The sequence below is a fragment of the Nomascus leucogenys genome, chromosome 12 (assembly GCF_006542625.1).
Source record: "Nomascus leucogenys isolate Asia chromosome 12, Asia_NLE_v1, whole genome shotgun sequence".
In the NCBI taxonomy this organism is placed as follows: Eukaryota; Metazoa; Chordata; class Mammalia; order Primates; family Hylobatidae; genus Nomascus; species Nomascus leucogenys.
The window spans coordinates 73,922,241-73,934,692 of NC_044392.1; the positions used below are offsets into that span (position 1 = coordinate 73,922,241).

The 12,452-nt window shown below is 38.1% G+C and overlaps 1 protein-coding gene and 1 long non-coding RNA gene across 6 annotated transcripts in view; one reads left to right on the forward strand and one right to left on the reverse strand.

Annotated features, from left to right (window-relative positions):
* Window positions 1–9,507, reverse strand: part of LOC100581448 — a 58,356-nt gene extending 48,849 nt beyond the window's left edge. Inside the window, exon 1 of the long non-coding RNA XR_004032710.1 lies at window positions 9,349–9,507. This is a non-coding gene — a long non-coding RNA (uncharacterized LOC100581448). The remainder of the gene's footprint in view (window positions 1–9,348) is intronic.
* Window positions 1–12,452, forward strand: part of DPH5 (diphthamide biosynthesis 5) — a 77,580-nt gene that overhangs the window by 31,787 nt on the left and 33,341 nt on the right. For 2 of the 5 annotated variants that reach the window (XM_004090000.1, XM_012500526.1), the window contains exons 1-2: window positions 9,595–9,728; window positions 9,948–10,105. In XM_004090000.1, the coding sequence (XP_004090048.1) occupies window positions 9,971–10,105 (135 nt within the window). In that variant the 5' untranslated portion in view covers window positions 9,595–9,728; window positions 9,948–9,970. Of the gene's footprint in view, window positions 1–9,338; window positions 9,362–9,594; window positions 9,729–9,947; window positions 10,106–12,452 lie in introns of those variants that run through there. The other 3 variants (XM_030824985.1, XM_030824983.1, XM_030824984.1) reach the window with 2 other exon arrangements.

Here is a 12,452-nt window from a genome sequence, read left to right on the forward strand (position 1 = left end):
ACTATTGCAATGTAAAGATGGTCTAGGGCAATACTTGAGATAGGGAGACTAGTTAGCAGGCTACCTATAGTGTAGGTGAAAAAGGACAGAGGCCAGAATTAAAGCTTGAGCAGTAGGCATGAAGAATACTGGAATGATTCAAGAGATAAGCAAGAGACAAAACGGACAAGACAGAGCAATTACCTGGAGAGTATGAGAACACTCACGGTGACTCTAGAATCTCTGATTTGAGTAACTAGATGCATCCTGTGTGATTAAAGCATTAGATCATAGATCTTGGAGCAGGTGTTGTATTAGTGCCACTGTAATTCCAGCCAACGAACTAACTTGAAACAAATTTCTTGAATGGGGCTCATGTAGTGGCTGAAATATTTTTACATTATTGTTAGTAAAACTGGGGTTATTCAGGAGTACCAGAAAAGAATAAACGAGATTCTAATTATAAACATTAAAGCTTAAAATACAGACTGTAATAAAGGGATGGGCCTAAGAGGACAGAGAGCTGGTCAAATACACCTACACTTAATGGGATGAGGCTGAATTCTTCCAGGCCCTCAGAAACAGCAACTAGACTGTAGCTTAAATGGTATTTTCAACGGAAAGAATGAATGTGAATATGTTAGTCCAGAAAACAGAGTTCATAAAGGGCACTTACAGGGTTCAAAAGAATTCCATTAACTAGGACACTATGTGGAAGAAAGATATTTTCTGCATCTTCCAAGCATCTAGGTAATTAGACCCACTTACCTGTTATGATTTTATGCTCATCAAGTAACCTGCAAACTGGCATCTGAAAGAAGGGATGTCCTAATTAGAAATACACATTACTGGCCCATCGCGGTGGTTCATACCTGTAATCCTAGCACTTTGGGAAGCGGAGGCAGGCGGATCACAAGGTCAGGAGTTCGAGACCAGCCTGGCCAGCATGGTGAAACTCCATCTCTACTACAAATACAAAAAAATTAGCCAGGCATGGTGGCGTGCACCTGTAATCCCAGCTACTCGGGAGGCTGAGGCAGAAGAATTGCTTGAACCTGGGAGGCAGAGGTTGCAGTGAGCTGAGATTGCTCCACTGCACTCCAGCCTGGGCGAAAGAGCTAGACTCCATCTCAAAAAAAAAAAAAAAAAAAAAAAGAAATACATATTGCTCACCTCTTCCTAGACCCTAATAGAAGTGAACAAAATGGCAGCCAGACTTTTGTATACCAGAAACAGATAAACATAGCTAGTGTTAGTCTGTTGCTAAGCAACTGGTATTGTGGGTATCCTACAAAAAATCCAGTTAGCATGTTTGTAAGGATGAAGGTCATCTGCAATGCTGCAATGCTGTCCTATCTGCAACATGTCTGGGCTTCCTGGACAACATTATACCAATTTAGTCTCTCTAAACCATGACATAAATAAACTCTGGTTATCTTGTGATGAGTCATCTAAACCATCAAGAATCCAGAAATAGCTTCCATGTGTTACCTAGATATTACAAACAATAAGGTCAGATCAAGCTATTAGAACAGTATCCAGTTTAATTAATCTTTTTCCTCCTTTTCTGCCTTGCTGCTTGCACTTCTATTATAGCATATATCACTGTACATATTGTGATATCCCTATAGAGCACAGGTGTCCTGCGTTCTTTATTTGAATATAATCCCTAGATGGTACAAATAGTGATTTATGCTTCTTTTTATCCCTGAGAATTAAGAGCACATAGCCTTATGCATGAGAGATAGTAAGCATTTGTTGGATTGAACAAGACACAATTAAGGTCAACTAGGTATCATAAGACTTCAAGTTAGTTGTGCGAGGAATTAAGCTAAATCTCTTCATAGTTTTAAACATTATTAAACTGAATGTAGAATACTGTTAATTTATATTTGAACTTACTTTTATTTTCCTGACATTTGATATAAACTTCTAAAAGTAAGAAGTAGGATCCAGTTTGCATCATCATCTGGCTTTAATCAATCCCTTTCCTCCCCTCCCCCATTTAATTATGTTCATGGTCATCCCCACTGATTTATATAATTAACACATCTCAACTTCTTTTGTCACTGAGTATACGCAAGATTTACTATCAGCTCATGTATAGATCGCTGCAATAGTTTATCATGTCACTTTCCTTGTTTCTAGCCTCTCCTTTCTCAGTTCATTAGCATACTTTGACTTGCCTGCTTTTGTTAAGTAGCACTTTCATCAAGACATACTACAAATACTCGTTTAACATCTATTATGAGCAGAACACCATAGATGAGTTACAGACAATACAAAGATAAAACATTGGCCTTGCCCTTAAAATCTATAGTCTTACTTAAGAAAAACATATAATAGCAATAGACTATTAAAGAAAATCAAAATAAGAAAAAATTTTGCAGTTATGTGAGGTGGGAAAATACTATAGATGAGAGGTTTCTGAACTAGAATTTTAAGGATAATTCCTATGACATAAAGTAGGGAAGTATTCCAGGTAGAGGCAACACATTGAGCAATGGATGGCCATGAAATTTGAGATAAATTAACCAGAAGCAAGATAAAAGCAGGTGAGACCACATAATTAAAAAAACTGAAGACCACAAACACTGGGGCAAGAATCTCAGCCTGAGCTGTCTAATGAAGACCACCAAGCAGGAACACAGCAGGTGATCAACCATAGTTCGAGAAATAGGCAACTGGCCACTGAGCCACTGTGTACAGTTGGGCAGCTAGCTGTATGTCATCTATGTGAACGGTACCTCTTGAAGTTGTGACTACACCTGTTCAAAAGTGCTCAATGACCCTGGCAATTTCAGATAGGTGAGTGTCTACCTTTGCGGGAGCCTAGCTTTGTAAAAGGGAACCCAATCATGGGTAGATGGGGCCAAGGTAAGAATTTAAGTCTCTCAGAAGAATGAAATCAGTAGCAAGGTTCAACCTCTTGAAATAAAAAGGCAGAGATGCGGGTCCTGATGACTAGGAAGAAGGCAAGGAACTCTATTACTGAGATGGCAGGGAGGCCAGGCAGGAGCACAGATAATAGGAAAGTAAATAACATCTAAGTGATGCAAATATCAAAATTAGTGTGATACTAAGTAATTTCTACATAGGATTTCTTATAGCTTCTCTGTCTAACAAAATGACTGGCCTCAGTCTCAGATCACCATGCCCCAAACACCTTCAACCTACTGATGGGTTTAATTGGTCATAGGACAAAATTATTAGGAACTAAACATCACACCTCATTCAAGAAAAAATTTATCTTTAAAATTACTAATACCACTTTCTGTTGCCTTTCATTGCAAATAACATTGCAGCTACATTACAATTTTTAAAAGCTTTGAGCTTTAGCCTGGATGTTCATGTTTTCTGAGTACTAAATATTCTAATTACAAATGCACTTTTTGTTTGGTGTCAAGGGAGATGGATGATGGTCCTAAGCTGCAACTTTACCTAGAACACACAGAAATTCTGTAAAACCAGCTAGCTAGAGAATATTTTTGGTAGTAATACTAGCTAATGTTAATTGTGCACTATATTGCAGGCCTTTAGATATACAGTTTACTTATCACGTTTAATCTTCACAAAACCCTAAAGGTAATAATATTTATACTGATCGCTAACATTTATTGAACACTTACAAAGTGCAAAACACTGTTCAAAGACAATGTTTATATGTAGTATTACTTCATTTAATCATAATGATGGTCCTATAAGTGCCTTTATTATATGTATTTTACAGGCAATATAACTAACGATTCAAGAACTTTCCTAAGGTCACATTGCTAGTAAGAGAAGCCAAAATTCAAATCCTGTAGTCTGACTCTAAAGCCCACGACATTCAAGTCCAGGCTTTTAACCACTGCTATTCACTGCTTCTGCAATTGGTATGCTTGGAGAAAACAATATTTTTGATACCACTAATACTACTACTAATATTTTGATATGATAGGATTTCATCAAGTTTTATTTAATGAACACCAGAAGAGAGGCAATAGCCAGAAGCAAAGATAAGATTGAAATAGAATCTATATGAGTTTGAGTCTGAATTCCAATAAGCCTTTATCAGAAAATGTAAGGAGCTCTGATAGTAAGGTGTAAAAATTGCTGAAGAAAAAAAAACCAATGCTACTCAAAGTATACAATAGAAAAATTACTGCAAAACAAACAAAAGACCCTAATAACATAAAACAAAATGTAAGGAAATAAGATTAGGGTGAATCATACTCTATGGCTACCTAGGATTTAGAAATGCAAACCAAAATCACTCTGAGAAAATTAAATCTGTGAAAATTCTGCAACTTGATATACGTATCAGTTTAATTTTGGTTGAAAAAGTTTCAAGTTATGAAAAAAATCACTGTACTTACAGTGAAGTACAGTTATGTGAAGAATAACTCAAGGTCTACACAGTTTATTAGTGTAAAAAATTTAGTAACAACTTACATTTTTTTAAACAAAATTATATTGGTTATGCTAATTTCCAGGTTTAAGGAATTACTGTATTGCTTGCAGTTCTATATCAAAACCTATTAAAGGAAGAAGGGTAGAAAAGGAGGAGGAGGGGAAAGATACTTCTTATTGGGTTTTGAGTCATGAAACAAAGCAAAGGTTCACAAGCATAAATAACTTACATTGACTGATTACCAGTCTAGTGTTCTTTCCATTCTAACCCGAAACGAAGCTACTGAATCCTACAATGTGACTTAGAAATCATCTAACTAAAAGCATTCATGTTACTGATAGCAAAAAATGGTCCAAACCCACATAGTTACTGGCAGCAGAAGCAGAATGAGAAGTGGGTGTCCTGACAACAGGTATTCGCTCCAGGCAAAACACACACATATATATATATATATTTTTTTTTAAGTATATTTTAATTATTTTAAAAAAACTTAAGCACTTACTATGTTTCAGGCACTATGTGCTTTTGATACATTAAAACATATTTCACACATATTTATTAGTGAAACTATTAAGGCCCCTTTAAAGGAAGTATCTTATTCACAAATGGATTTACTCAACTACAAGTACAGATTCCACATTTAAATATCACTGTGGTTGGAGAAAGAAATATTTTTCTCTTCAAAAATAAATAAATTGCCTTTGAAGAGGTTTTAATTAATACTGACTTTAAAAGCACTTTCATCCAATACCTAAAGTGATATTGATTTTATTCATATTGAAGAATAAAGAAAATAACTGAAAAATAACTGAAAATTTAAAATAACTGAAAAAAATACGTATGAGGCAATTGACACCATTAACCACCACAGAGCTGCAAATTAAAACCACAAGGATATATCACTACACACCCACTTAAATTAAAAGGACTCACAATACCAAGTGTTGGCAAGGATACAGAGCAACTGGAACTTGCATCCATTGCTGGTGGGAATGTAAATTGTACAAACACTTTGGAAAACTGTTTGGCACAATCTGTTAAAGTGAAAACATATATCCTATAACCCAGCAATTCCAATTCCTAGGTAACATAACCCAACAGAAATGAATACTTAAATGTCTAACAAAAGACAGATACAACAATGTTCATAGCAGATTTATTCATATTAGCCCCAAACTGAAACTTAAACATCCATCAAAAATAAAGAAGATAAATAGTAGTACATTCATATAACAGAATTCTATTCAGCAAATAATGAACTACTACTACACAGAACATATGGACGAGTAAAGCAGAGCCAAGGAAGCCAGATGCGAAAGGGTACATTTTATATGATTCCATGTATAAGAACAGCCAAAACTAACTTATAGTCAAATAGTGGTTCGGTTACCTTGGGGAAGTGGGGGGGGAGCATTTATTGGGAGAGGACAAAAGGGAACCTTCTGGGATGCCAGAAATGTTCCGTATCTTTATCAGAATGATGGGTACATGGTTATACACATATGTAAAAACTCATCAAATTGTATACTTAAAATTTGGTGCACTTTGCTTTATGTAAGCTATATCCCATTTCTGTGAGATTCATCCAGGTTGTTTCATGTAGCAGTAATTCATTCTTTTTGATTGCTGTATAGCATTGTATTACATGAATGTATCACACAACACAATGATTCTTTTTATTGTTGTTGGGCATCTAAAAAGCTTTTTTAAAAAAAGAATTCAGTTCCCAAATGAAATTTTCTCTGCTCACTAGCAGATTTTGTTTACTAAACTACTAAGAAGCAAAGTCCATTCGCTTTTTTTTTTTGAGACAGGGTTTCGCTCTGTCACCCAGGTTAGAGTGCGGTGATGTGATCACAGCTCACTGCAACCTCAAATTCCTGGGCTCAAGCAATCCCCCTGCCTCAGCCTCCTGAGCAGCTGGGGCTACAGGTGCATGCCACCATGCCCAGCTAACTTTTTAATTTTTATTTTTAGTAGAGACAAAATCTTGCTATGCTGGCCAGGCTGGTCTCGAACTCCTGGGCTCAAGTGATTCTCCCTCCTCAGCCTCTAAAAGTGCTAGGATTATACAGCTGTAAACCACCACATTTGGCTCCACTTCAAGTTCTACTTTAAGTTTTAACAAATTGCCAGACAACATTTCTTTGGTGCCAACCAAGTCTATAGTGTTGAACTCAATGACAGAATAATTGAAATGAAGACAGTTTCTCTCAGAAAGAATACCTCAGAGTATAATATTAAAATAATAATGTTTGCTTAAGATGACTTTTGTCAATCAATAAACTATTTAGTGGATTGGTCTATAATTACTGAATTATGTAAATGATTCATAGAACTTTTGTGAATGGGGAAAAGAATGAGAACCAATCTAGGCAGACTTGACTTGCATATTATAATCTGACAGACACTGTAGATAATTCTAAAATTAATTTCAAACTCTGTATCAATGTTTGTCAATGTTTTCTGAGTCTTTACTAGTTGTCTGAAAGTATGCTAAGCCCTTTATATGTATTTTTTCATTTATCCTCACAATAATCCCATGAAAGATGTTACTATTATCCCTATTTTATAGAAGAAGTAACTGAGGTTTAAAAAGGGAATGCAAGGAATACACTACTGAGTGAAAAGCCTAGACTAAAACACGGTCTGAATGACACCAAAATGTGAGTTCTCAACCATTATAAAAAATCCCCTCTGCTCAGTTCTTCTCAAGAAATTTATTTATAACTTATTACCATGTGTAGATGTATACTCATTCATTCAATATATATTTACTGAGCATCAAACACTGTTCTAGCTGTTTGTTTCACATTAGAGCACAACAGGGACAAAAAAAATCCTGCCTTTGTGGTGCTTATATTCTAACAGGACATAGACAAAAAACATCACAATAAATAAGTAAATCATACAGTTGTGTTAGAAAGTGAGCAATGCTACAGGGGCAAATAAGTGGATAAAGTGATTAGAAATGTTGGTTGTAGTTTTACATAAGACAGCCCTCACTGAGGAAGTGAATTCTGAACAATGACTTCAAGGAAGTAGAGCCAGAGCCACACAGCTATCTGTAGGGGACAGGGGTACGGAGATGAGGAGGTGAGGCTGGAGAACTAGGGGAGTGGTGTAGACAGTGAGGGTATGTGTGTGTGGCTAATATACAGCCTGGTAATTCACTTTTATGAATTTCAGCTTTTGAATGAAAGGGAGACCACTCCCCTTCTCTCACCAAATCTTGGCTAGTTTAGCTATGTTTCTCCAAAAAAACTTAAAAGGACACTGTAGTTTTTTTTTTTTTTTTTTTTTTTTGGGACGGAGTCTTGCTCTGTCGCCCAGGCTGGAGTGCAGTGGTGAGATCTCGGCTCACTGCAAGCTCCGCCTCCTGGGTTCACACCATTATCCCGCTTCAGCCTCCCGAGTAGCTGGGACTACAGGGGCCCGCCACCACGCCCGGCTAATTTTTTGTATTTTTAGTGGAGACGGGGTTTCACCGTGTTAGCCAGGATGGTCTCAATCTCCTGACCTCGTGATCTGCCTGCCTCGGCCTCCCAAAGTGCTGGGATTACAGGTGTGAGCCACTGCGCCCGGCCTGTAGTTCTTTTAAGTGCAAAAAAAGTGAACTATGTATCCCTGATTCTGCCTTTTTAGCAATAGACTTTGGAGGAAGGACCTGTCATATATAAAAATGGGTTAGAAGCAAACAAAGTTTACACACACATGCACATACACACAGGCACTTAAGGGAACATTCTGGGAGCTACTTTACACAAAAACGCAGGGCTCTAGGTGACTTCTTTACAACAGTCCATATTGTTACTGATTCAATCTATTAAGCTAGGATGAATGACAATAAGAATTTCCACATTGTACACAGAAAATAGCTCTAGATTTATTATTTATGCATTTTACATCATATGATTAACATAATGTGTGAATGAGTACTTAAAATCACTGGGTTTATAAAAAGTGACTTTTTCTCTAAGTAAACAAGTGTACTATAAAGTAACTTCAAATCTTTTAATCTTAGTAAATACAAGTCCTTATCCTAAAGCAATGTTATCTTTAATTATCACTTATTTGTGAATTGTTAGAAAATAATGACAATCGATTAAGAGTCTGAGCTCTACAAATATTAACCAAGATTTCCTCTAACAAAGGCAATCTCTGGGAACATGTAGGTTAAAAGGCCAGCTTGAGAATAAAATAATATTCTTCATTCACAGTAAGGTCAGATGGAGTTTAGTCAGTCACTCTGATGTCTTCTTTTCAATAGACAAACTGCTTAAACAGGACAATTGAAGGATGACTTCTCTTAAATGTAAGGTAATTATAATTTGTCCATAATGTAATGTAGTGACTCAACTATGTTATTACTTCAAAATAAAAGTAGCATATGACGTGAAGGAATTTCTCCTCTTCATTACAGTATTACTCTACATATACTTACTAACCAATTTGAGATTTTATATTTGTTCATTTGTATTTCTTCTTTACCAAACTGTTGATTTAGTTAATTCAGGGACTGCATCTTATTTGTATTCTCATCTTTAAGGTTTAGCACTATCCCTTGCACACAGTAGGTATTAAATGTTTGTTGAATAAATCATTATCCACTAGTAGCTGAGTTACGTATTTTTCCATCTTTATTAAATACAGAGGGTGGTATGTTTTAAATAACTACCAAAAAATCATTAATGGAATATCAAATATAAATATGCCTAGACAGGCATATTTATAAATATCAGAAGCACACTCACTGCTGTGTTTGCCAATCTGATGCTTCACCAGGAAGACACCTAGTTGAACTACAGGAGGATGAGAAGGCGGGAATTAAAATCTGTGCACTGGGCCAAATCCGGGGACAAATCAGGAAAATCCTTCCCAGCCCTCCCAGTTTCTGGAGACGAGGAGTAGGGCACAGGGCCCCTCCCGACTCTCTCCCACGTGGCTCCTCTCGGGCGAAGAGCTACTGCACTTACCCAGGCTTAGGAAGTGGGTGTTTAAGCCATGGGTTAGGGGGCTTGTGAGCACGCCCGGTCCTTTCCCTGAGGCTATGAAACGGTTGCTCCACGGACTCCTCTCGGCCGACTGACCTTTCGCCGCCCTGCCCCAGCGGCCGGCTGGTTTCTACCGGTGGAGGCGGGGTCTGGTTTCCGCAGCCCAGTAGCCCGCTAGCCCGGCCCCCTCCCGCTAGTCGTAAAGTGCAGTAAAGGCACCAGCATTTTGCGGCACCGTAGGTGAGGCCGGCGGCGTGGGTCTTTGCTCTGCACGGAGCCGGCGCCTTGGCAGTTGCTTCGGCGGAAAGGTGGTAGTTCGGAATTTGGAAAGGCCAGGGAACTAGCTGCGATTCTCTCAGCGGGTAATTGGCTGCTCCTAGGTTTGTGTAACAAGCGGCAAAACTGGTAGGGTTGTTTAAAACCTCTTATCCCAGTCCTTAAGCGTGACGTAAGGTTCCCAAACCCCTCCTTGTGACTTGCCGCTTCTCTTGTGCTACTTTGGTTGTCATCTTCGTGTTCATCACTAGATTTTAGATGTCCTCGGAGTAACTGACGGTTTTTCTGTCCACTTCGTCTTGCAGTCTCTCTTCTCCTGAAGTTTGAAATGCTTTATCTCATCGGCTTGGGCCTGGGAGATGCCAAGGACATCACAGTCAAGGGCCTGGAAGTTGTTAGACGCTGCAGTCGAGTGTATCTGGAAGCCTACACCTCGGTCCTGACTGTAGGGAAGGAAGCCTTGGTAGGTGCTGAGGGTTCCCCAGCCTCCTGGGAAGAAAGCTGTCTAACATCTGATTTTCATACACTAAGCTGAACAGAATTTTCAGGTCTGCTTGTTTAAACCCTTTGAAACGCATCCCTTGTTCATTAATGATCTGAGGAGCAGAAGAATGGAAATTATACACCAACCAAGTGACTTGGAAAATGAAAGGGTGCTTTGTCCTATTTTACAAGTCTAATTTTGTGGCTTTCTCCAGTAAATAGGAAAGCTATTTTATACCCTTGGGGGGTAGTTATCAAAACCCCTTATTTCATAAGGTAGTCAAGAAATCCTTTCTGAGTTGAGTGCTAATGAGGTGCTGACACAGCCTTAATGAGTTGGTTATATATTCAAAACCCAAGCTGAAAGCTTCCCCCTTTGAAGTATGTCCATAGGGAATGGTGATTGCCTTTTTGTATCATATCCAGAGAGATCTTATCTTAGACTATCTCCCAATAAGGCTTATACTGATACATTTGTATATATTAAGTGAGCCTGGACTTAATATATACAAATGTATAAGTATGCACTTATATGAGTATACACTAAGTAACCAGAGTATTTGTTAGTATATTATACATTTAGTTGACCCTCTAAAGGGCCCAGTAAATTTGAGGGAAGGGTCAACTTCAGGTTCATTGTCAAACTCTAAGAATGTAAATCAAAAGATTAATACATATGTTATGGGAGGAGGGAGCAGATTTTTAGAATTGTCATGTCTTCCAAACAAAAAATAGACTTAAAATTTTTAGGCCTCAGATTACTTTAAAATCTTAAAGAAGGAATTAAGAATTGCTACTTGAATTGGCCATGCATTTAAATAAAAGTTGTGTGTAAAGACCAACTTTGATATATACATATACGTGGAGAGAGAGAGAGATAATAAGTCTCGCTCTGTTGCCCAGGCTGGGGTGCAATGGTACGATCATGGCTCACTGCAGCCTCAACCTCCTGGGCTCAAGTATCCTCCCACCTCAACCTCCCGAGTAGCTGGGACTACAGGTGGATGCCATCATGCCCAGCTAACTTTTTTGTATTTTTTGAAGAGACAGGGTTTTGCCACATTGCCCAGGCTGGTCACAGGTTCCTGGACTCTAGCGATCTGCCTGCCCGGCCTCCTAAAGTGCTGGGATTGTATAGGCATGAGCGACCACACCCAGCCTAAGGCAAGCTTTGATTTAAAAAACTTTTTTTTTCTCATTTTTTCACTCTTAGGATAGAACCAAAATATCTAAGCTCGAAATGATGGAAATGTGCCTCTCTAATTAGTGATTAAGGAAAAGTAAAAAGAACTTAACAGCTTCAAGAAAAGAGAGACAAATAACAAAACAGCAGTTTGATAGAATGAGATATCAGGGGATGGCATAGAGGAAAGTTTGGATATAGTTTTGTCTTTACTTTGTTACATGTTAATGTGACCTTGGACAAGCCCTTTAACTTTAGTGTATTTTTTAAATGGGGTAAAAAACACCTACTTTTGGTGTTCAGCATAGTTGTTAGCATAGGTTCTTAGCTATGGTACGTGGCACAAAAGTGTTCAGAAATAGAAATTGTCAATGGTCACATTTCCAAACTTCTCTGAGCCTCAGTTTCTTCGTTTGTCAAGTGGCAGTTACCAGTTGGAGGGTTATGTAGTGTTTTATTGAGATGATGTATATGAAAGTGCTTTGTAAATTTTCAGTGGTAGCTAAATGTTAATTTTGGCTGCTGTTATTTTGTAAAGTATTTTTTTCCAAAGTCAAAACTTCTGGAGTTATTACTTACAGAGTCAAGACCTGAAGCTGGACCCAGCCTTACCTACAGTAAATTATGTGTACTTTGTTAAGGTGCTGGAATATCTGTTTCTCCACAATAAGAAGTACTGACATTTATAGAACAGTTACAGAACAGTTACTGTGCACTGTTTTAAATGCTTTACATGTAGATTAGGATTATTATTCTAATTACTGTTCATTTTGCAGGGATAGAGAAGTTAACAAACTTGCCCAAGTTCATACAGATAGTGAATGATAGAGCCAGGAGATGAACCAAAGCAGTCCTGAGTTGAAGCCTGCCACTCTTTTTATTATTATTATTATTTCTTTTTTTTTTTTTTTATTTTGAGGCGGAGTCTCGCTCTGTTGCCCAGGCTGGAATGCAGTGGTGCGATCTCAGCCCCTTGTAACCTCTGCCTCTCAGGTTCAAGCAATTCTTGCCTTCTGAGTAGCTGGGATTACAGGCGTGTGCCATTGCGCCCGTCTAATTTTTGTATTTTTAGTAGAGATTAGATTTCACCATGTTGGCCAGGCTGGTCTCGAACTCCTGACCTCAGGTGATCTACCTGCCTCGG